The following is a 25882-nucleotide window of genomic DNA, read 5'->3' as shown; positions in this document are numbered from 1 at the left end:
TATACTGTTTGAAGACTAGTCAGTGAAAACATGAAAAAGTCTGTGTCAGAAACACTTGGAAATCTTTTAAAAATTACATTGGTCTTTCTCATGTACTTGTCTATTGCAACACACATAGTTTATTTAAAATTAACCCTCCTCTCATTGCCTCACCTCCTCCTCTCTGCCCCTACCAGTGCTGAAACACTCACGCTAAGGTTTTCTGATGTGAGAGGGCTCAAACTCGCACCTCCCAAAGGTATCAAATTAAAGAGCTGTGGTCACAATTTCTCATTCTACAGAGGAAACATGAACATATCTCAAAGACCATCCTTTTTACCCTCTCATTAACACACAAAGAAATACATACTCACACTGGCATGTATTTCATTACAAACATTGGCCAATTTGTGTTGCTTTCTTTCCCTTTCACATTTCCTTTGGGAAAGTCACTGTCTTAATCTATGTATTTTTATATCCAGTGGGGTTTTTTTATTTAAGATGAGATTGAGTTCATCTTCTGCATAAACATTTTATTTACAGTGTTTTCTCTCTTAGGAAATTATATTAAATTTGAACTCTATAGCTGATAAGCCGTTATACACTGTAGAGTACTTGCTTGACATACACATGCACACACTTGTACATATACAAGGAGATTTTAGCTTTGCTACATATTGGTAGGAAAGAAGTAAATATTGACATTCTAGTAATTTCCCAAAGTCTCCAGTGAGGACTGGCAAGCTGTTGTGACTTGCACTGGACAGAAAAGAAAATTTAGTTGCATCATATAGAAGCGAAACAGTAGTTATCTCCCAACCCTAGGCAATATGTGCACAATAACTGGGCAAATACATCAGTGGGCTTTGTCATGTTTAATGGTACAATTACATCCCGTATTCCTAGAATGCATAGAATTATTAGATTATATTTAAAAAAAATAAACAAAAAAACAACCAAAAACTAGAAAGCCCCTCTTGCCAAAACCTGTAGCATATTGTCTGCAGTATGTCAATCTTTTCCCAAATAAGTAGATGGACTCTTTATAAAATAATTTTGCTTAATTCTAATGCTATGGAAAAGATCATACCTTCTTGCTGTGCCATCCTGCTCAAAATCAAAGCAAAAATTCATCCCATTTATCTTACTCTGATGATATCATTTGTCATTACAGCTCTACCTGTCTGTTGTCCTTCTGAACCATCCATTTTAATTGTTATAATAATTATCAGCCTTTTTATGCATTTTAGTTCTTGCCAAAAATTACAGAGCTATCAGACAATTTAGCTCCTTCCCAGGCCCAGCTCTCCTGATCTTACACAAATTGTAGCTCTGTGCCTTAGGTCATTCTTCAGCTCTCTTTTGAAGTGAAGTGACTCAGGAACAGGAGCCAGGTTGGAGTATAGCCCATAGTTCATAAGCACAGTCAGCCAGCTTTGGCTATCTCAGCCCTAAAAAAATAGCCCAAAAGGCCTTGTACCCCTCCAACTCCATCCTGCATCTCCCTGCCATGCCCTAGGGCCCATAGAACACTAACCACAGAAGAGAAAATGAGAGTAGCCTGGCAGTCCAGAACAAAACCTTGCATTATTCCAGATATTTTCCTTGAACAAAAGAAAATTAACAAAGAAAGCAAGCAGTTATTTCCTGGAACCATAATCATGCTACCCAGAGCCCAGAGGAGACATGAACCCAGTCTGTAGAACAATGAGAATGAATATAAAAGTAGGTATGATTTGGCCTGGGAGCTAGGCACGATTCCCTGCAGCAAATGCTTTTAGCAGTGTGGATGCAGCCTAGAGGTAGAAGATGTCTATCTTCTACCTCCATCTAAGATGTGAAGGTTTCTTGGAAACCAGACTGAACTGTCAATGGAGTTGTCTCCCACAAAGGAATTTTAAGACAACCACAGAAGAAAGGTGTGGATTTTCTGCAAGGCCCTCAAATACCAGTAGCTTCAGAAACTGACTTATCACCCTCAGAGGTAAGATCTTTGGTAACATGAATAGCAGTCATGGAAAAGTTACTTTGGACCTTGACATCATTTATTTCCTCCTGAATCCTTTACTGAGAAAGCTCCGAAGGCAGTCAGGATCTTGCTTCCTCTGTGCCATCATCCAGGGAAGTATCAATCATGGAGATTGCTCCTGGTGGTGAGCAAGAGCACTGTCTTGTCCAGAGAGAGTGAAGGAGCAAATCCAGAGTGAATTGTGGAGGTAGTTTTTGATTGTGTATATTACTGTTCCTTGAAGATTCAGTACAGAGACAATCTCATGTCTAACCATACAAAAATAAAGACAAACACCATTTAAGTTACTACTTGAAATGACCAGCAGTTAAAAAAAGGTCATTGACATTTTGCATTCTCATTTCAGGTGCTTAACTGGGAGAAAATGGAACTTAGGGTTTACTTTGAAAATTGTGAATAATAAAAAATTTGAGTAATTAAATTGTCAGGTTAATCAACAATATTGCAGTAGTTTGAACATAAATGTGTTCTTTCTGCCCTCTGTAATGTTTCCATACTGGTTTAATATCACCGGGTTTCAAAAGATTTTGTATATATAAATGGTGGCATAGACATAAAAATCATGAAGTCCGTTATCTTTACAAATAATGCCCATATAAAACCTATTTATGACTCATCAAAGTAAGATTTGATAATATCCTGAACACTTTCCATATTGTGATTGGTATTCATCTCCCCTCACATACTTGTATCTAGTCTTTTTGCACAAGCAACATATGCAATATATGACCTGACCTAATTTAGATATCCATATTACAATGACATGAACAACACCATGTTTTCCTCCTTTATCTATGAAAAGACTGGATGACTAATTGAGGTATACTTTTCTTATTGTCCCTGTTTGTGTAGTATTAAACTCTAAGTGCCCTAAACAGCTGCATAATGCACAGTCATAACAAAAAATCAAAGTTTAAATTTCGTCTTTATATAACAATAAAATCAGTTTTGAGGGAGTTATGTCATTATCAGTTTTAGGGGGATTATGTGTTACTTGCAATTTATAGATTTAGATCCTTTAAATTGTGTTATTCTTGTTTTGGTAAGTATGAATAAGATCAGTAACAGAATGGTTTTGTACTCTAATATCGTAGGTAATATTTTTGTGCCTTTTAGGACTTTACTTTTTCAAAGCATTTGAATATATAAGCAACCTATGATGACAGCCCTGAGCGTATCTTTGAAGAGAATTTCCCATCATTCACCCAAACCTTATTGCTCTTTGATTCACATCAGGGTTTAATACAGTAAAGCTTGCAACAGATTCCTTCTGGAGGAAACTGAGCCAGAAGATGCACTCCAGCAGCTAACAGGCATTTAGTCCATGGGAGCAGACCTGAGCTACTCTGAAACAAAATTCCTGGTATTAGGTCCAGTTTCTCTGTATAGAGCAGCTGCTCCTGACACACAAACGTGCGCACACACACACACAAGCACATATACAACACTACTTGTCAGTCTTAGCCAGTGACTCACTGTGTCACATTTTAACACTATACACTTCATGTAATGTAATTCTTAACCAAATAATTCTTCTTCTTTGTTTATGTCCATGCGATTAACAACTCTGGCAATTCCTGAAGAAGTGGCATTGCAGTTTTGCTTTACCATAAGTAATTTCCTTCAGTGTAGAGGGACAAAATATATGGACAGCAATCTTTTTGTGAGCCAAGGTGTCAGAATGCAACCTTCAGTTTCCTTTGGTTCAAGTGCTTTTTACCACTTGTATGGCAAAATAATTCATTTTATTAGGAAAACACGATGTTAAGTATTTGTAATGCATTCACACCTCAACCTGAACTTCTGAAACACTTTGCTTCCTTTCCCTCAATTATCCTATCAGTAGTAGAATATATTGCCACTGCTGCGGACTGTGCTTATACGCTCTCCTGTCAGGACTCAGATCACTCAAAATGTGGCACACTGCAGCACAAATTCTGTCTCTCCTTAAAGTAGTTGATCCCTAAAATCTGATTCTACCAGCTGACACCCTTCTCTCTGATGGTATCCATTGTTAATGCAATGGAAAAAATGTGCAGTGCTGTATTTTGACAATATATAGGTACAATCATTCCCCAAATGCCTTCCTTTGGCACTTCAGGCTGTAATTTATCTCATTTGGTTTCTTCTGCACCATATCATGAAGAGTGTGGAATTTCATTCATGAGTTTCAGCATGGTAGCATTTTGTTGCAGACAAGCTTGACAAAGGCTGTTATTACTTTTAGCTTAATTAGACTATTAATATGATTCTTGTGCAGTATTTCAATCACTCATTATTTTGTGTGATTGTTTTCTTTGATTGATTAAATCTCTAGTAATCAAAAATGTTGTATTTTAAGCCTACCACTTATTTTGACTACAATTCATTGTTAGGACTGATCGTTTAATAAATATCTATTGAGCAAGCTGCTCAGAATTCATGAAGTTAGATGGTAGTAGTTTTGTGTAACTCTCCTTCCAGGGAATAAAGAGAAATTTGCAATTAATTTCATGGGAAAAGAAGTAGGACAATGCCTAACAAGCTCTTTTGAATATCATGACTGTTTTGCCCAACAAAATGCAAGCAGAGAGCAATCCCTTTGAAAACTGTTCTCTTAGAGTCCCAGAATTATATGCACAAAGAAAGAAGAAAGAATACATTGAGGATCCCGAGGAAAGAACTCTGTAAGATCTACTCTTGGAGTGCCTGAAATGTATAATAAAAATGTGTCCATAGGCTCTGTAAAATCAACTTGTTTAATTACACTAATAATTGGAAGTAAAAGTTATAATGCCGAAGTGCTGCAGGGCTCGAGATTTCTTTTCATAAAAGTCCTTCTCTAGGGAAGAAGAATATAATTAAAACCTTTGTTTTTACAGAAAGTGTGGAGATCCAAAGAAAAATGGGAGTTTGAAGGAAAGCCATTATTCTTGATCAAAGTTATTTGATAGAAAATGGCAGTCTTCCTTTGCTAAATGTGCCTGCTTACAATGTAAGAAAAATGACTGTATTAACTTTTACTTTGCCATCTTGGTGTAGAAGACAATTGTTGTCTGTGTTGCTTATGATTAAATATTCTGAAATACTACTCTTGGAGGCAGATAACATTCTTTTGGTAAATTGGTTCTGTCTGGTAATGCCAGTCACTGGGAACATTTTAACAACTGCAGTCACAATATCACTGTTATTTCAAGATGCAATAAGTCATCATCCATGATGACATCTACTGTCCTTTGGGTAGGTTGGACTTGAACCCACGGCCTTCACCAGGTGTTAGTTAATGTAGGCTATAAACATCCAATGGGCTCAGTTGGTCTTTCAAAAGGAAAATGTGAACTAGGGCTTTTCTGCCCTTCACAAAATGTGAAAAAGTGTCCTTGAAGATTACCCCCAAGACAAACATATCTTTGAATTTGGCCTTAAACAGAAGTGGAATTCATTGAAATGATAATATTAGCATGTGAGTCCTCAAGGAGAGTAATTTCAGAATCACAGAATATTCTGAGTTGGAAAGGACTCACGAGGACCTTCAAGTCCAACTCTTAAGTGAATGGCCCGTAGAGGGATTGAACCCACAACCTTGACATTATTAGCATCAATTTCTAACCACAAGTCTTCTACAGAGACTCTGGAACAAGAAAGATTCAATTAAGAACTTGAAAATTACTATAGTATGAAGTTCACAGAATCACAGAATATGCCGAGTTGGAAGGCACCCATGAGGATCATCAAATCCAACTCCTGGCCCTGCACAGGAACATCCACAGGAGTCACACCATGTGCCTGAGGGTATCATCCAGATGCTTTTTGAACTCTGTCAGCCTTGGTGCTGTGACCACTCCCCTGGGGAGCCTATTCCAGGGCCCAACCACCCCCTTGGTGAAGAACCTCTTTCTAATATCCAACTTAAATCTCCCCAACACAACTTCAGGGCATTCCCTCAGCTTCTGTCACTGGTCACCAGAAAGAAGAGATCAGTGCCTGCCCCTCCTCTTCCCCTCCCAAGGAAGTTGTAGACTGCAATGAGGTCTCCCTTCAGTCTCCTCTTCTCCAGGCTGAACAGACCAAGTGACCTCAGCCGCTCCTCATACGGCTTCCCCTCAAGGCCCTTCACTGTCTTCATTGCCCTCTTTTGGACACTCTCTAATAGCTTTGTATCTTTCTTATATTGTGGTGCCAGAACTGCACACAATATTCAAGGTAAGACTGCACCAGTGCAGAGCAGAGCAGGACAATTCCCTCCCTTGACCACTTGACCTCCCCTCCTAGGACACGGTTAGCCCTCCTGGCTGTCAAGGCACTGTTGACTCATATTCAACTTGCTGTTGACAAGATTAGACTAGAAATATGAGCAAAATAATTGTAAACATCACGTGAGAACTGCCTGTGAGCAGTCTGAAGATCCTTGGTTCTGAGGCAGAATGCAGAAAAGTAGCTGCTCATTTGTCCTGTTATGAAAGCAACATAGTTAGCTTAGAACTATCTATAATAACACTTGTGTGGCTACAGTGCAAGCATACACTTTGATAGAAAGCCAGAAAGAGTTTTTAAATGAAGGAATTATCATAATTCTGATAGTGCTTTGAAGTGTTTCTCTGATCAGCAGCACTGCTCTTCCTGTGAGATCTCTAACCACTGAAATTATTGCTGCTTTGTCAAAACACTCTGGTTTGAAACAGATCACCCCGACTCTGGAAGAGGTGCTCTGCCATTGGATTTCTTTGTTTCTATTTTTCCCAAGGGAAAATGTGCAAAGATTTGGTAGGTATCTCCCTCAATGATGCTGGTGTCTCTTTCAGGTTGCTGTGGGGACCAACCGACTGAGAATCAACAGTGCCAAAAATTGTGTGAGTAACAGATGAAATTGTCAAAAAGTTACTAGTAGCTAAGTTGAACCATAAAAACAAAGTTAACTGGTAGTTCCACAGCAGAAATAGACCTCAGCCACCTTTTTCATTGACATATTTGGCAAATTCTAGGGGTGTCCAACCCTGAGGCCAGGAAGCAAGACCACAGAACTGGCTGCGAGCCCACCTCCCCACAGCACTCTGTGTCACTGAAAGACATCAGCTTGTCTGTTGCACACCCAGACAATGGCTCATTGGTCACCGGCACAAACTGATGGCAGGAACTCCTGGGAGTAGAGAGGCGGCAGAGGCCTCAGGGAGGGCAGTCCTAAAGCAGCTGCTTTCAATTTCATCTTCAGTCACAGCCTGGTTGGTGCCCTGTGCCTCTCTGAGAATACTGGGCATAAGCTCCCCCTCAACGCAGACTGTCTACAGGTAAAACCTCCTTTTCTAGGCCTCTGCCAGCAGAAGTAAATTTCAGTGGCAGCGCTTTTCCCGTGCCTAGTCTGTTTTGACTTTCCCAGAGACATTGCTCAGCATCCTCTCCATCTTCTTTGTAAAGCATGATGAAAAATTCTCACATTAGAAGGTATCTGAGAAGGTCGACTATTCAGGTTAATTAACAGTTCCTCAGTCAGCATAGCCACACATAGCTCTTATACATTCCTATTTTGCTAGAGTTACATCCTCCAAGGCCGATGCCTCTGCCAGTGATCAAGTATCTGAATTATTTTAATTTTCTCCAGTGATTTCTATTGACCATTTTCAGAAAATATATTACTCCTGATTCAAGCTCTGGATAGTGGTTTAAATCACAATTCTGTTATAACAATATTTTGAAACATTAATGTTAAATATGGAAATATTACCAAAAAAATATGGAGCATGTAATTACAAACACAATCAGGATGTTGTTGAATTCACTTACCACATACCTGTCAGACTCCACTCCATCTGGAGATAAGAAATCTCCAGCGTAGTAGCTATTCTTCTACCCCTCAATTTTCACATCTTCTTTTAACTTTCAAGTTAGAAATAGCAGTATTAACATCAGCTGATAAAGACATCATGGTGGTGATGGATGGAGTTCCAGAAACATATACTGGGGATATGACTAATTTCAGAGATTTACATAAATTAGGTAAAGAGGTTGTATTCAGTCTGGTGGAGTCTGTCTTGATCTCCCTCACCAAAGGAATCTCTCTAAGCTATGCAGTAATTTATCAGATGATATGGTAATTAAAGTAGTGTCAGCAAGGCATCTTGGCAGTCTCCACTGAAAATACACTTTGTAAATTTTTGCAGAGATACTGTTATTGCAGCCAGGATTGTCCACAAGAAGGCTGTACAAAGCTGGTAGGCAGAACTGTGATTTTTATTCAACCTACTGATAGATTTGGAGAAGATCCCTAAGACTTCAGGCAAAAAAGCTCTTCTTTAGTTTTGAAACAGAACAACTACAGATAAGTTCAAATTGCTGCTTAACTTAAGATGTGTTAATCAGTAAGACTGGGACAACAGAGCCGTTTGTACCTGAGGTAAAGAAGGGAGCCCTCAGCCATCTTTGAAGAGTGCAGCCCTTGAGCTGACAAGCCAATTACAGAGGGGAGGTAAAAAAAAAAGGCAGCTGCTTTCGCTTCAGGCTGTGAGATGGACTGGAGGGACCACAGTACTACACTGCGTCAGCAAATGTGCCTCAGAAGCCTGGGGATCCTACGAAATGCTTCGAAGGTCAGTTGTGTCCCTGTTGCACTGTGTTCTTTTGTAGAACACTTTGCATGAACATAAAGAGGTTGGGGAAGTGTTAACCTTCTGTTTCAATGTCAATATTAGTGACAGCTGGATAACAACTGCATCAGTAACAGCCTTGCCAACACACAAGGAAATTTTGGCAGATATGAGAAGGAAACTAGTATTACAAGTGGTACATAGCAAGTCATCATCTTCTTGCCCATCACAACATGTTAAAACAAGACAAATTTGAATTCACAAAACAACTTCTATCAAAGGCTCTCCAAACTTTTTCCCACTTTACAATACTCAGACCTCCCAATATCCCTTGGGGGGAAAGTATTATTATGCAAAGACTAAATGACTTGCATTCTGCTAGGGATAAATGATTTGCCTAAAGACACAGAGCAAATCAGTGGCTTTGATTTATAGCTCTGATCCGGCCTGACTGCAAGGGAAGACTTTTCTGGATTCACACAGAGTCCCACTGAAGTCTCCAGCCCCACTGGAGAAAGAGTCAGTGCAGGGTCAGAATCCACCAGAGTCTCAGTACTCAATCTAGGAGAAGGCAGTCACTCTTTTTCTTGCCCAAGGTACTGTTTGCAGAGTAATGCCTGCACTGTCTTTGCATTATGCATTTGATAGGAAAATTAAAAGAATATAATAAGAATACTAAAATGTTATAATGTATGTTTATATGCATTGCCAGTCTTCTTAAAATTGTGTTTGAGCAATCTAGCTCTATTATTTCTTGTTTCTATAGAACGCTTTACTAGCTAATTTTGCAAGTATGTCTGATCAGGCTCATTTAATTCATCATTTTTGTTTGACTCATTAATCTCTGCCTCTGCTTTGAAAGATAATCTGCATTTAATGGCTATGTTATGTAACACGCAGCAAGCCAGGAATATTTTGCACACTTTCATAGGGCAATATTGTAATGTGTCACCAGATTTATCTATGCATCAAGATCTCATTTTTAAGATGCTCAAAGTGTTTTCAATTACCAATAGGCTGAGTTTCTGAGCACTGCTGTAATTTGTTCCTGGGAGGGTCTGAGGGTTAGAAATCAGAGTCATGTAAGAGTGTTTCAAGGTATAACCACAATCACACACAAAGAAAAATGCAAAGATAAGAATAGATTAGAATTAAATTATAAGCTTTATATATTTTTATCGATACTTACTCACCCCAAAGCTACCACTTCTGGCAATCACTAGGTTAAGATTGACCATGGGGTGATTTCAGACCCTGGTAGCAGGGACAGTAAGTCCAGACCTTCCCATTCCCCCTGCTTCTTGCAGTTCCCAGTAAGGACAGCATGGTCCTTGCAACTCTGCTATTGGCAGGTAGGTACAATCCAAGTACAGTGGCAGATGTCAATCTACACACCTTTTACCTAACAAGTGAAGGTGTTTGATGTTCTTCAAACACCTTTTAAAGACACAAACTGACAGCAGCTGGAGAAATTTAATGATGCAACTGAGCAGTAAATCTGGCCCACTATTGATTTCAATTCACTCTTTGTAAGGTTTTCTAGACTGTAGAGGTAATGGCAGCACCGAGAGGGTATTTGCAGAGCACTCACCTGGGTCTGGCATTCCTTTTTTTTAACTTCATCCCATTATTCTTACTGGAGGATTCACCCTGTTCATTCTAGGAAATTTGGGATAGCTAAGCTATGGGCACTTCTTCTTTGCCCTTCGTATTACATCTAAAGGCCCATATTACCTTAACTTACATAAGGATCCAAACATTAAACACATAAATGATCAAAATACTTCAAGATAACATTGCAAATACTCTTATAGGCATTAGGACTCTTCTTATCTTTAGATATAATCATAGGAACTTCCTCTCCTTTAATACATTTAGGTTACTCATAGACTGGTTTAGTGATTGCTCTTTCATTTAAGATTTTCTCAGTTTTCTTATACCTATTCAGTGTAAATAGAAATTTTTTATTTTCATGAGGACTGAATTTCATTAACAAGTTGAGACATCTAATTAGAGCAATCAATTACCATCCCTTTAAACCCTGTTTTGTTTCTCATCTTGAATTCATTCCTATTTCTTAAATTCTTTCTGAGAATGAAAAACTATATCCAAAAAACTATATCAAACCAAAATTGGTAGATAAAGATTCTTTGCTCAATGACATTATGCTTTACAGTGTGATCCAATAGTAGTACTTGCTCATTTTGGTACTATAACTCATTGCAAACCTGTACTTGCTTTGCTCTGTCAGTTCCTCTAGGCTATTTTGCACTGATACTATTGAGATTTCCCCATTCTATGGAGTAACTGACATCTTGAATGATTTTTCCCAGAAGAATTTGCCTGCATTTAGTGGTGAATCTTATTGCTATCCTTAATAAAATTCTTTGGGTAAGGTCTCATAAATTTTCCCTGTTGTTACTGTTGTTAACAAGTCTGTCACTCTGTACATTTCATTAAGAGGCTGCTTTTTCCTTCCTTTCTGAGAAATCATTAATGAAGATAATAAAACTTGAGCAAACCCAGACATTCACTAGATATCTCAACCAGGTCTTACAGATTCCCACTTCTCATTATCTTTAGTTAACAGTTCTTCAGACAACTTCACTTTATGTGAACATGTTTGTTCCCTGGCCAATTTGAATTAATTTGGAAAGCTGCTGTCAAATGCTTTATTAAAATCCAAATAAATGATAGCTACTGGTCTGAATTCATCCAATAGTCTTCCAATTTTATCAAAAAAGCAATCATCTAGTTTATCTTACAAGCTCTGTACTTGGGAAATTCACGTTACTTAATACTGTTGCTTTCATTATCTTCCAGAACTCCAGAAATGCCCTTTTTTCCCCAACACTTTTTCTTCAGCAACCTAATGATCAAAGTTAGACTTATTAAAATTATTGCCCCTTATTAAAGGGCAACACTATGGCTGTCAAATATACATAACCATTGTATGTTGTCACACCCAATATTCTGAAGACAAGTAGTACGTAGTAATTGTTCCATTTCTACTCTGCCACTTGCCTACTATGTTTCTAATAATGGTTTGAAGTATGTGTAGAGGCTGCTTTTTGCTTGGTCAAAGGCAATAGTTTGTCTTTCTACATTATTTCCAGATTATTGACACTGCGCTGTTCCACTTCCGTGCTTCTCTCTCAATATCTTTCTTCACTAATTACTCAGCAGTTTGGTGCCCTTTTCCTGTACCAAATTAAAGTTGCATGTTAACCCAATTCTGTCCAATGCCTTTATTCAAGATCATGAGTACTTTTGTTATTTTTTTACCTTCCTACAATATTTTCTTTCTTCCTTTTTTTTTCCCTACAGCTACCTTGTTCATAACTTATTGCCACTTCACTGTAAAGAAATCATTGCACCACCTTATGTTTGCCACTACATAGTGCTTAAATACTACTACTGTTTTTATGATGTAAGAGATTACAAACTGAAAAGATCTGGACAATGTAAAGGATTTTCTGCACCAGACAACATCTTCCCTGCCAGGGCATCAGAGTCATGAAGAAATGATATTATTCATGAATAAAGGAAACCAGAGCCTTGCTCAGAGACTGCATCTGCTCTCTACCCTCAGAATACTCCAGGAGTTACACTAGTTTTAGCCAAAAGCACTACTCCATGTCTGTTCTTGAGTAATGTCATCAGGAAAAGGTCAAACCCTAAATACATACTAATTAAGTGAACAAAAGCTAATATCTCACATAATGGTGTGGCAAAAAGAGTCTGGGTTTAAATCAGGCTAAAGGGAAGAATCAATTTATGAACTTTGCAGCAATTATCTGCTACCAAATGATTGTCATCTGTGAGAACAGACAGTGTCTATCTTCAAACATCTTGATTGGGATATATTGCTTCCCATCTAACACAAGTGACAAAGATTTTGAAAAAAAAACAAAAACAAAAGTCCTGCTGAGACTCCCTTAGTTTGATGGTTGCTTTTTTGCATTCAGGTTCTGATCAACTCCCTGAGCTGGGCTTCAATCACTAATTTAATTTACAGTAAATGGAGTCAGTTTTTCCCATAAGTTCATCTTTCACTTCAGGTTATGCCTTAACATTTCCTATGTACAATATCCTACTACTGAAATTAATTATATTCATTGTTTCTATCCACCTTACTGCATTAGTTGCATTTTTTATGATGTGGTTTGTTGGTTTTTTCACCATGTTGACTAAAGGATCCTCTACAACTAACTCAGACACAGGCATCTATCTAGCAGACAACTAAACTTAGCAAGTTTGACACACATGGTAGGAGCCAGGCTCTTTTGAAGTAGCGCATTGCACTGCTTTGTCTCAGTTGTTTAAATCTCTCTGGCTTGGCTAAAATGGGACTGGATAGTACATTAATTGAATCATTACTGCGAGGACACATGGAAGTCCCAGTCCCGCTGTGCTTTCAGACCAGTGGATACAATTCTTCTGCCACCAACTCTGATACAAAATAGAAGTTGCTAGCACAATGTAGAGTAAGTGAACAGACTTACTTACCAGCAAGACAAACTCAATCTTGCCCAACTGAGTCAACTCTGTTTATTTGAGTTTATTCACTTGTCTATACATGCCTGCACTTAACTTGCTTGAGTTTGTAGAGCCAATTCTCATTACGCATTTCCTTTAATCTCTTGGTTTTAGCAAATCTCATTGCTTACTTCAATTTTTCAAATGTAGCTTCTATATCAGAAGCTGTAAGTTTAACATGTGTAGGAAGCCAGTAGTAGAATTCTGTCCTCTTATAACTTTAAAAAAATCACTTAGACATTTAAAATGTGTAGCACCATTTTATACTTGATTACAAAGTAGAATTGCTGAACACAAGTGAAATGCTTTTAAAATTGCAATTGGAATTGCGTATCTAATTTTAAAAATATGACCATTTTCCCATTTACTATATGCATTATTTTTGATTATTTAGCCTCCACAGAAATTCCATGTAGCTATATCAATTAAATATTTGCCCATTTTCATTTATTGTACACACAAAAAACAGTAAAATGCAAACCACATCCATGCCTTTGAAACTTTTGTATTAAGCAAGGTCACAGAAGAATGAATTATGTAAAGATAGATGCAGAGAGAGCTTTTATGAACCATGATCCTGATATTTTGTCTTCAGTTTTTTATTCATCTGACTATTTTTCCCAGGCTGAACTATAAGTTACTGAAAAATACTCTCAACAATAAGGAGACTTAAGAAGAACAAAAAAATTCCTGAGTCAACCATTTATCTGCTACTGAATTCTGTGAGCTAATCTTAGTTCAAGCAAGAGCTCCCCTAAGCAGTTCATATAGTTTAATATGGTACAAGTACTCTGGATACATGGTACAGTTTATGGCTTAATTGGTTTTAAAACTAAAGGGAAAAATCTGCAGCTGCAGAGCACACTGGGTGAAACCCTAACCAAGGCTCTTGGCCTGCCAGCCTAAGCCAGTCACAATAAGGCACTAAGAAGCCTTGATCTTTTACTGTTTCTCAAACTCTTCACATTTAGCTGTAACCATCAACCAGTGTTTATCTTCAGCAGAAATAACATCCTACACTTAGTGGTAACTACGGGAGGAATATTTTAAAGTGCATGTTTCATTAATCTTGGCTACTGACAATGTTTTTAACATAAAATATTGAGCTCTCTTCTATTGTGCTGGTTCCACTGGAGATTATTGTTAACTGCTTATCATTAAACTAGGCCTGTTGATGTGAAATAACCCTCTGTAGATAATTTTTTCAGTCTTTTAATTCAGCATTTAGCTCAAAGTGCCTTCTGTGTAAGCTTTTCTCAGAGCCACAATCCCAATTCTTGCTTGTGTCTTGTTTGTTTGGTTTTTTCCTTTCTCATTTGTTTTATCTTTTTTGGCTGGGATCTTCTCTGCTTGTCTTTTATAGCTGCAAAAATCTTCAGAAAACAATCAAGAAAGAACCCCTCCCCAAAGTGCCTCCACTTTCCAAGCTGACGTGTTGTCCTTTGGAGCAATCTACCTGCCTTTAGGGTTACTTACCTGCTTGGGTTAACCTGCTTTTGATATTAACCACACAAAACCTTACAGGCTTTTTGAAAGGGACATAACTGCTCTGACTTCCACTTATATATATGGAAATACATGCTGATTTTGTGCTAAGACTTCTATTATTACATCATTACTCTAACCTCCACAGAAATGTATTCGAAACATATCAATTAGCCAAGCAGATGAGTGCAATGAGAAAAAAGTGTTACATCCGTGACTGTAGAGCAGAAACAATATACACTTTTAATGGATATAAAAGTGTATCTCTGAAAATAATATCATTTCTTTAAAACCATATTTGTGAGCTATTTCATCTTTTTAAGGGCTGGATTCACATTTGTGCTTGTGCCTACTGCAACCTTTTGACAGTTTTATTGTTGAAAAACTCAAGGTACATCTCATAATTGTACCAGGAACATGCATTTATCACTGGCAACAGTTCTGTGCCACATGAAATGAATTACTGTAATAGACACGTCATGTAATAGCATCTTATTATCCTCCCCCACCTCCTCCTCTTTTTCTTAACCTTCTGCAATGAGCAGGTCAAAAATGATGGCAAGTAGAACAGATAAAATGATTCCTGAAAAAGTTCAAGAAGCAAAATGTTGCCTGCTAAAAATAATGCTATAGCAGTACAATGAGTAATTAACACTATGTTCAATACACTACATAATGAAAATGCCACACTAGGGCCTTGAGCCCTAATGCTGCTGTTCAGTCCTAGCAGAGTAGCAGAGAGTGGGGCACTTTGGTGGATCAGGCGCATGATGGTTAGCACCATGGAAGACTAAGGCTCCTAAAATCCTTCTGCCCTAGTTTCTTCACTGCCACCCTCTTATTACTGCTGAGAGGCAAGGCAAAACCTTAAAAATACACCCAGGCTCTACCTGCTGTTCCTACAGTTGCTGTGGCCAGAGAAGCAGACAGGGGAGGAGGTGATCCTCAGGAAAGAGTGCCTGAGGATGCAGTCTCGCCATGACCCTGCTGATGCAGTTCTCACTGAGTCTTCCACCATTAGTTCAGATTCTTATGGGTTGACTTCAGACAAATTGACAGAAACGTAGAGGACGGTATGGGCTAGATCCAGTACAGAGTTTCTGTAGTTTGACATCAGCCCCATGAAGCAAAAAACAACCACTGGTAGGGTGTAGGGTGCCTCCTTTTAATCATTCAGCAATTTCTGTTTACTTTAATTACATTTTGGCCAGAGTAGATGTAGCTGCTAACTCAAAGACTAAGTTTCAACATAATGAGGCTTTAATTTCCCGAGCATATCTTTATTATTTCACATAATTTCAGCCTTACCTTCATTATACTTTTTGAAAAATCTCTTTGTGGTCATTTTCCCATCTCATCCATAAGGCAGCCTCAGTCATGTCATTCTCAATATTGTTTGCCTAACATGGGGTTTACATGCTCAATTCTCAGAAAAGCCAGGATTGTCAACAGCTCACTGAATTGTTTCTTTTTACTCTCCTGACTCTGATAGCAGTGGGACTCTGTGCGGTGCCTTCCATGCTGAAGGTGCAGTTTAAACAAACTAGATATATTTTTGCTATGAATAGGAGGAAGCAGGAAATCAGTCAGCAAAAGCTGATTTTCTGTTATTAAGATAACAAATACTCCTAAGTCAATTTACAAGCCAAAGGCTCTAGCTTCTTTTCCTTCTACACTCTCCAGCTCAGCTGAGAAGCTTTCAAAGCAAATGGGTGACTTTAAAGTTCTGGTTTTACTGAAGACACTGAGCTGAGAGCAAATAAACAGCTCTTCATTTGGTCTTGTATGAAAACGTTCAACTTGAAAGCAGCTCAGCCACTGAACAAAATGCTGCTGATTGCAGTGGCCACAGTGGGGAAGAAACAAGCATGTTCTTTCTGATGTTTGATTCTGAGATGTGCTGCCTGTGGTATTTCAGAGGGAACTGCCATTTCTCCCTCCTCACATTCTCCCAGGGATGCTTCCAAGGTGGTCATGCACTTTGTCTCAACTCATTCAGCACTCATGGGGAGGTACATGTAGCAGAAAAAAAAGGGACAAGGTCCCTTCTAGGAGCAGTACATCCTAGCCTTTTATAGTTTATCTTACATTCCACTATACCCTCTTAATGTGAAAGCTCTCTATTGGCCCACAAGCCTCCTCCTCAGGCCCCCTGAACCTGATCCAGAACTGAACTCAGGAAAATGAGGTATGAAGGGTATGTCTCCATATTCTACTGATACCACATACTGGATGGTCCAAATTCTAGCCTCAGTATAATACAGTGAAGTGTTTAAAGGCAGGACACTATAAATATAGTCATTTAGGCCTCAGCTCTGCTTACCTGGGCTGAAAGCATCAAAGCTGTCTGTTGTGCTTTGCAAAATCAGGACCTTAAAAATTCCCTCCAGCTTTTCAGCAGACTAAGATGTACAGTACAGAAGAAAGCATCTTTATTGTTAACAAAAAAAAAAAAAAAAGACATTCTGGCTTTGAAAGCTGTATTTTGAAAAATACAGGATTGGCTTTTACTCCCAGTGATGTCAATGTCAAAGCTCCAATTGACTTCAGTGTGAACATGATTGTATCCAATGGTTAAATAATTGCACATATTTCACATCTCATTGTTACTGAAAACTGCTCTTCAAAAAAAGGAAAATAATAGCCTGGATTCAAGTATTCTATTAAAAAGTCATTTGAACTGCATTCTAGTTGAAATCACTTTTACCAATGAAAAGATCTTTTTGCTTATTCAGAATTTACATATTGGAAAAGCACACAAGACAGACTTTGCTCTCTATTCCAGTCTTAGTCTTGCCAGTCTTGAAGTGCTTAAGAGTACCTCCAAGCCCAAATTTTGTATTTTTCTGTGGTTCTCTGCTTTCTACTAGTCCCAGCATTTTAATATGTTTTGAAAAATTCTTCATGTCAGAAAATACTTCCTCTTGCATCTTTTTCATTGTAAAACCTCAGTTTATCTACTCAGCATTATGAAACTGTTATCTCAACTGAAACGGGAACACAATCAAAAGGCTCGGCATTATTTATCTTAGTTATTTCTCCACATCAGAAAATTAAGACAGTGATGAATTACGCATTACTATACAAAATTTTATTATCAGAGAAAAAATTCAAATTTTTTCTGCTTAAAATACAGAAGATAAAGTTCCTCTTTAAAAAAAATCCATTTAGTCAGTCCTTAGAGTGGAATAAAAATTTTATGTTGAACATATAGTGGTCCCATATTTATGTAGTCATTTTAAAGGCATATAACAGAAAACACTGTTCTGCTAAACTGAAACAGAAATCCATATATTTTATTTGGCTAATGGTTTCAATTGTAGATTAGTTCTATATTCATTAATTAACATTGTAAGAATAATTCTGCTTTTATTCCAAAATCCTAGGGTGCTCCAAAAAAATGAAAATGTTTGTTGAATCTGGCATTTTAGATATACTGAGAATCAGTAAGCATCTCCCCTCTATATGAAAAATATGTTTTTCTATTAAAAAAAATAGAGAGGAGAGCAGTTGGTTCTATATAAAGTTAAGCTGTGAGTTCAAATTCAGCAAAACCACATCACAATATCGTGCACCCGAAACCTGTGCAGAAACAAGTTTCCACTTAAATCACTTTCCGGAAAGACTAGTTCAGCCATATGCATGAGGTTGCAATGAGTATCCATTAATTTGAAGCACGTGATTAATCCCACAGACAGCAGTGGTCCTGCCTACATGCCTATATATTTGGTTGAGTCTTGGTCAACACAGCCTCACATCCTGCCTTACATTCAACTGTTTTGCTGAGTTGAAACTTTTTGAGTAAGATCTATAAATACAAATAACCAATGAACGCTTTGTCAATGCAAAATATCCAGAACTAGAAGCTATACATGCACATATATATGGTACATAGAGAGAGAAATATGATATTATGCAATCATCTATATTTTCTTTATATGAAAGCGACATTCTGATCTGGCAAACAGACATCTGTGTGAAACCATTTGTGAACGGTATCTAAACCGAACCAATTCCACCTCTTACTTGACAAAGAACTGAATTCCAAAGAATACAGATTTGAGAAGTGATGGAAAAATATGTTCTTCTAATTAGCGTATTCAGAATTAATCTAAAGCTGAGACAGAATTAACAGAGGACTCATCCGTTATAACCAGCATTAACAGCTGCAGGATGACTTCTTTCTTCTTAAAGTGTCAAAAGATCTTACATGTGGAGTGTCTTGGGAAAAGAATGAAATTCATCACCAAACCTTTATTTTCAATAGTATAATCCATTTATGTCATGGACATGTGTGTAGTGGAATAGATAATTAGTTTTCAGAGAACCGATTTACGTTTATCTTCTGCAAAAATAGAGCAACTGGACACCTTTCAACAAAACATCAGACAAGAAGCTACAATCTTTGTTTTTATAAGGCTCTGTGTCTCACCCACATCGAAGCCTGTTGTCTTGCGAACATAACAGCAACATAGCAAAATTACATTTACACATATAATAAAGTTGTCTCTGTACAGGGTAGTTATACAGTAATAACAATGATTTTTCCATCAGAAACTGTCGGAATTTTTTTTTTTTTTTGCAGAGTGTCTAAGTCCAGAGAAGTCCATCTCTGCTGAAATCTATTGTTTGCAGGAGAAGAGAGGGTAGTAGCCACACTTCACAGTACAGTTGTCCAAAAATATTATAAAACTTTATCACATTGGAACCAATCACAAAGTATTATTCCAATGAAAAGCAAAGGAAAACAAAAAACATTTGTCATCCAATATGTGATACTGAAAGCTAGATACAAATACGCAAAAGATCCTGTACACCAGCCGAGCCGTCACCTCAGGGGGCTGTTTTGAGACCAGTGGGTTAGATCCTCAGCTTTAATTCACATTAGTCACTTCAAGGGATCTACCTCACTGCACCAACAGAGGTTCTGCAGCCACACACGTGCTGTCAGTTTGGCTACAGATTACTTTGAAATTACATAAAGGAACATATTAAGTGCAGTGAAACACAACACAGAGAACTGAGACTGCATCTTGGCTCTTGGCATGATCCATTGTATCAAGGCTATCCTTATCAGGCAGATCCAAGTGATCCTACCAAGAAAATGTTGGGGCACTCTAGCAAAAGTCTCCTGGCTCATGACTGTCTGCTGCAGCACAGCCCCTCTGCTCTCACAAAGCTGCTCACCTCTGTGTTCTTTACCAACAACACTGATATTCTTAGGAAATGGCACACACAAAATAAGCAAAGCATTCTGAAATACTATTTGACAAGGTCAGACTTACTTTGCTAGTTACAAATCAGTCAAATATAAATGCCTTTTCTTCTGAGAAAGCACATTTGGTCTGATCCACAGCACTTGCTCATGTGGGTGATTCTCCTTAAAAGCATCTCAATGGCTCCATATGTCTTCTATAAATTCCAACCTCAACTATATTACTATATTCTGAGGTCAAGCTCAGAATCCTCACTGTCAGCATAGACACAAGATAGAACTAAGTGGAACCAGATTCTTCGAAATATACTTGATTTTAAAATTCTGTTCCAATTAGGGCATGTGGCCTTTGGTGAAAAATCCTTCTTCCCCTTCCTTCCCACTGAAAACAAAATTACTCATATCAGCATGGAAAGGAAAAGAGTGTCTATGTTCCTATTTATACCTGAAAATTAATTTTTGACTGTTTGAAATTACTTCTGAAGAACGGACACTAAAATATTCTAGACCTTTACAAATATTTTGGTTAACCCTTTTCAGGTGGGTTAGCCAGAGCTCAGGGCTTATGTTCTTTCTGGGTAACGCAGGTTCACTAGCTGGACCTTTGCTTCCTGCTAGCACAGGGCAATCATATTCATCTCTGAAGATCACCCAGAACCTGTACCCCGCAAACAGACCTTCTGTCCCTCCCACACAGCTGAAAGGGAGTTAGATGGAACCTCTCTGCATTTCAGTGGTTCCCAGCTAGTTTCCTAACCCAGGGGGTCTCATGGCAGTGGCAGGTAATACATCCAGCACTTTTCTGACTGCTCCATCCACAGCTGGGCAAACAGACTCTCTTCAGGCTCCTCCACAGCTGCATGGTCCTTTTACTCTTTCACGCTCATACTGACACTGTGCCAATATACCCTCCTTAGGGCAGGCAGCCTGATATGGTGAGTATTTGTAACAGGAGTGGTGTTAAGTGGATTATATACATAAACCATTTTCAAAGCCACAGCCATTTTCCTCAAAGGAAAAGTTGCACATTTGACTCAAAGTCTATTTTCAGTATCAGCTATGATCATGTGGAAAACCAAAACCTTATGACGCAGGTTTCTAAACAAAGGCACCCTCACCTGCAATTACTGGGTTCACTTAATTCTATCCAAATAGTTAGATTTTTATGGGAAAAATATCTCTATGGAGGATTTTTCACATTCACACACTAACACACACACATAATATATATAATTTTCATTTTTTATTCTTTACTACTAAGGATTTAATTGTATGGTTCGGGATCTTTGCTGTGCAAGTAACCTTCTGCATCATTAGATATGTTTCCTTTGGCACTCTAAATCTCAGTGAAACATCCACAACAGACCAAAAGCTACACGAAATTCATCTTCAGTTTCTAACATAGTACTGGAATTCTTGCTATATTCACTGAAAAGATCATCAAAGGTCACAGATTTGGATGTACTGGAGAAGACACAAAGTTTTTTTATCATAATAAATGTCCAAGTACTCCCAGTAATAGCAGAAGTGACATTTCATTTCAGAAGAATGTTTTCACATTGTTCTGTCCTAGTCACAATTAGTAGCTACTATCATTTTAACAGCTATTAGCAACGGATACATGAATTATTCTACCAGCTACAAAATAATAGGCCGAGATACTTTTAGTTGACAATTTTATAAAAATACAATAGACATTTTGTTATGCTGGCATAGAATCACGTCTATTCATATGTCTTCCTATATGATTTAGGATGACATATCAATTAATAACTGCAAAGGATCCTGAGTCATACAAAGGCTGATTATAGATTCAAGCCTCATCAAATCTCTATAAAATGAACTCAGGGCCTAGGTGAGGTCATGTCCACACTGCATTCACATTTTGCAAGATCTCCTCTCATTGGAAAGGATAACGTAAAATCCTGGATTAGAAAATGCTGAAATGTTTGGAATATTTGGCTTCCTAATCACAATCCAAATGATAAAAATTAGGACCATCTTTAGATAAACGAAGAAAAGGACTGGTAAAGGAGAAAGAAAATCAATGAAATAAATAGATTTTTCTAAGCAGACTGTATTGGAGTTTTCCATGAGGAATCAACTGTTCTTTAACATACAGCTGTGTGGAACTTGTTATTAAAAGAAAAGTCTCTAAAGGCATATAAACAAATGCAGGGTGTTTGAATATCACAGAAAACAGTTTTAATTTTGCTGGATTTAATCCATTTAAATTTAATCCTGATTCAATGTGAAACAGCAAAATACAAAATATAAAAAATAAAATAAAATAAAAGAGAATTATAATGGAAAAGCCTTAGTTAGAGAAATAATACCAACATTACTAGAATACAACAATTATAAGCAACACCTTAATACGTACGTATAATATATACATTTAGGGCTTGATATCTGTGGTAGACCAGTTGCTCAAGGCCACTAAAACATTAATGTACATCCAACACCAGCTAAGTGTGCAAGAATTTCAATTCAAATGATCAAGAGTGGAAATTTCTGTGCACTGTGCAAAATACACAGGCTGTGTATTTTGACTTTAGAATATAGTGTTAGCCTGTCCTGTATCAGTGGGAAGACCAGAAACTTTCATGCACATCCTGAAGACATGTGGTTTAATCTGTGGTTCTGAAAAAGAAAAGTCACCAAAGACAATATGGAATAAAATTGTAAAGGGACAGACCATTTCACACTTCTGTTCACTGAAATCCTCAAAGCCATTCATGTTTGAGGTCTTGGTTTTCTGAATACTCTTTGGATATAATTTTGGCCTTCATTATAGGGTAGAGGTTCTATTAAATAGTATTTGGTTTGCTTTTTTATTACAAAAAAATTTGCATGTGATTTCTCTTAGTAGAAATTAAAAATGTGATGCTACATACTGGCATTGAGGTTGAGTTTGGTCAACCATATAAAATAATACTTTGCACTTTTAAATGCCTTTTATCAGAGGATATTCAAGTGCTTTGCTAACATTAGTCAAGCCTCACAACACCCCTGTGAGGTAGGTAAAATACATAGGAGGAGGAGGATTTCACTCAGTTTTGACACAATATCTCTGGGTATTAGGTTCACTAGCACTGGAACATAGCACAAAGGTTCAGGGCTTACTATAAGGCAAAGAGTTACCGGTACAAGAGCACAGGATTCCCTCTTCTTTTGGTTATGTGAGTCAAGCTAACGTACTACACAGCACAGAACAGCTGAAAAAAAGCCCACGTAAGGATTTCATACACACCCAATCCACAAACAACACCCTCTGCACAGTAAAAGATACACAATGACAGGTGCGAGATGGGTATGACAGCTTAGTTATGGAATGGGTCTACTAGTTCTTGAGGAGCAGACTACAATGGGAATGAGAGCCCAGAAAACAATACTGTCTCCACACAATTCTGAAAATATCTGAAGATGCTTGAGTTTAGTTCTTTTGGCAGTAATGTTTCAAATAACAACTTTCTGGGGATAAGCAACTGCAACCGTAAAGCATGTTGCTAACTTCCATGCTTTGTGAAGGAAACAACCAGATAAAATGGCTGCTCTCTGGTTGGCCACATGTTCCCAATATACAGGGCCAGAATGTGGTCAGATGGTTGGGGTAGGCAGGAATGGGATAAAGAAACACTGTTGCACATTTACATTCTATCTGTGAAGCTGCTGTAATCTGCTTCCTGAAAACCCTCTGTAACTTTGTGGTTTTTTCCTCCACAATGTAGACATGAGAGAGAATTTGGCCCCCATCACTTTTATCCTCAACATTTAGGTTCAGTGGTGTAGACAGTCATTGTACAACTCCACTGGGTTACTGATCTGTCAGATTAAGGATTAAGAAGAAACAAACATGATTAAGAAAACTGTCATCCATCTACAACAGTCTATGTGAAATATAAGGGAAGAGAAAGAAAAACATGTTCTCAATATTACTCAGTACAAATAAACACACATACACACCCCTCACTTTCTCCATATTTCACTTTTCTATGATGGCATAAATGGTACATTCCATATTTGCAGAAGTATTGCCCACATAGAGAATCTGACCTGTCTATCGTACTAAATCACTACAGAGGCTGGTCTACCACATGCAAGACAGCCCTCTTGGGTAATTTTAAGTCTTTGCATGCAAGATATTCTCCCTTTTGTGCTAATTTCCTTTTGAATCTTATGTTTATTCATAATATTTGTGTACTATCAGCTACAAACCTTACTACTACACAGGTTGGGTAACATGGGTGACCCATTGTGAGTATCACTGCCTTGCAAAATAGCTGAGAAGAGGTGGTTCGTGGATTCTGTGAAATAAATGCGAAGTTCCTGTCCAACACTGCACACATTCACACCTAAAACTACACTGTTTCACTGATCAGCAGTTAACAAATATATAATGCAAGGATGATGTCCTCATTTTCTCTCTCTAACCCCCCTCCTTGACCCTTTCTCTTTCTCCTGTCTCTCACTATTTTGCTTATTTAAATATAGGAATATGGTGACTGCAGGTACAACTGGAAACTCAAAAAATGAGCTGGCATCCTTGTAATCATTAAGAGACAATCTGAGTGGTAGATGAATTGGTAGAAAGCAGGAAAGTTGACTTTACATATCATACTGCCCCAAGCTGGAAGCCTTCTGCATTTCCTTTTCCTGGCTTTCCCTTTGTTCATTGAAATACTGATTGTCGCAGAGTCTTTGTGCTTTGTATAATGCCCAACTTTGACGTAACTGGAACTCACATATAAAATGTGGCTGTTTACATAAGCATGCTAAAATACAGGCAGAGACAGTACAAGCATGCACCAAATAGTCTATGAAGGATTTTTTGTTTGTTTTTCTTCAACATTTACATGCATCATTTAATATCATGTTTGGTTCTGTACATTGAGGACTAGATTTCACAAACATTCATGATCTTGTCTGCTGAAAATCTTCTTGACAATTTCACAAGAGCTCAGTGTAAAAAGAAAAACCACAATGAAAAAAGAAAAAATCCTTTATCCCTGCAATCTGATCTTGTCTTGCTGATTTTCATGTCGAACACTTCCAAAATGTCTCTTCTTCTTGCAGTGCGTAATATTAAATGGTCGGCTGAAAAGATAGATTAGTGTGTCAAGGATTTTCTTAGCCAATTGAATAGTTCTTCCTTATAAAGCCTTTGCCACCGCACATTGGCTTCTACTGTTTCCACGGCGCGAGAGAAAGAGACAGCAGCTCCCCCTTCATAACTCTTTATAAAGTTCTTTAGCTGGAAAAAAAGGTTAACAGGTTAAATTTGCAGCAACTAAAGAAAGCAAATATTTCCACTGCACACAAACAAGTCAGGCATTTAGGACAAACCTCGATGATCACTGCAGAAGTAAATGCATTATTGGGTAGAAAGATTTAATAGGAAATGTAATAAGACAGCACACTGCCAATTAGATGTGATGCAATTGCTTCACGTTGCACTGGAAGATATTGACATGTCAGCGCTGGATTGCATTAATATTGTTACCTCCTTCCCTCCTACAGCTCAGCTGCTGCACTGAGTAGATGGCTGCTCTAAAATTTATTTCTACCTAACAAACCAAACTGTGAGCACTGGAACTGCTTCTAATTAAGGTTTATTTGCAAATATCAGCAGAAGGTAGCCCTGATGTCCTTTGGTTTTATCAAGCTTCACAATATATCTAATTTATTTTCATTTGCAGATCCCTTTTGATGATATAATGCAGGTCAGTTGTTGAAAAAAGGAAGGGATGGTTACAGTGTGAAGAGAATGGTAAAATAGCAAGTGGGCACTCATTTGACAATGTTTGAATGCCTGAAACATACCCCTTCCCTTACGAGAAAACTTTGATCTTTTTTCTGCAGACTGAAAACACTCCTGCTGTGTTCTTGTGTATACTCAAATTACAGCACCATCACCTGGATTATTATAGGTAATGGTGGTGTGTTTTAAATTACTGTTCTTTCTAAGTGAGAATTGCAAGGCTGATCTGCATAGTAGATCCCATGTTATGTTGACTTGTATAAAATTAGGTGGCGTTAGCAACTCTTTTGAATAACTAGTGAATTTCTGTTTGCTGG

At 37.8% G+C, this 25882-nt stretch overlaps 1 protein-coding gene across 2 annotated transcripts in view; it reads right to left on the bottom strand.

The window, feature by feature from the left end:
- Positions 1–18831: 18831 nt before the first annotated feature.
- TRHDE (thyrotropin releasing hormone degrading enzyme) overlaps positions 18832–25882 on the bottom strand; it is a 215319-nt gene continuing 208268 nt past the window's right edge. For both annotated transcript variants that reach the window (XM_027679720.1, XM_027679721.1), the window contains one exon: positions 18832–25058. In XM_027679720.1, coding sequence (XP_027535521.1) covers positions 24915–25058 — 144 coding nt within the window. In that variant the 3' untranslated portion in view covers positions 18832–24914. The remainder of the gene's footprint in view (positions 25059–25882) is intronic.

This window comes from Neopelma chrysocephalum, unplaced genomic scaffold, assembly GCF_003984885.1.
Source record: "Neopelma chrysocephalum unplaced genomic scaffold, ASM398488v2 Primary Assembly neopelma1_59, whole genome shotgun sequence".
In the NCBI taxonomy this organism is placed as follows: Eukaryota; Metazoa; Chordata; class Aves; order Passeriformes; family Pipridae; genus Neopelma; species Neopelma chrysocephalum.
Note: the sequence above shows the minus strand (reverse complement) of the source record. Positions and strands in the feature narration are given on the sequence as shown.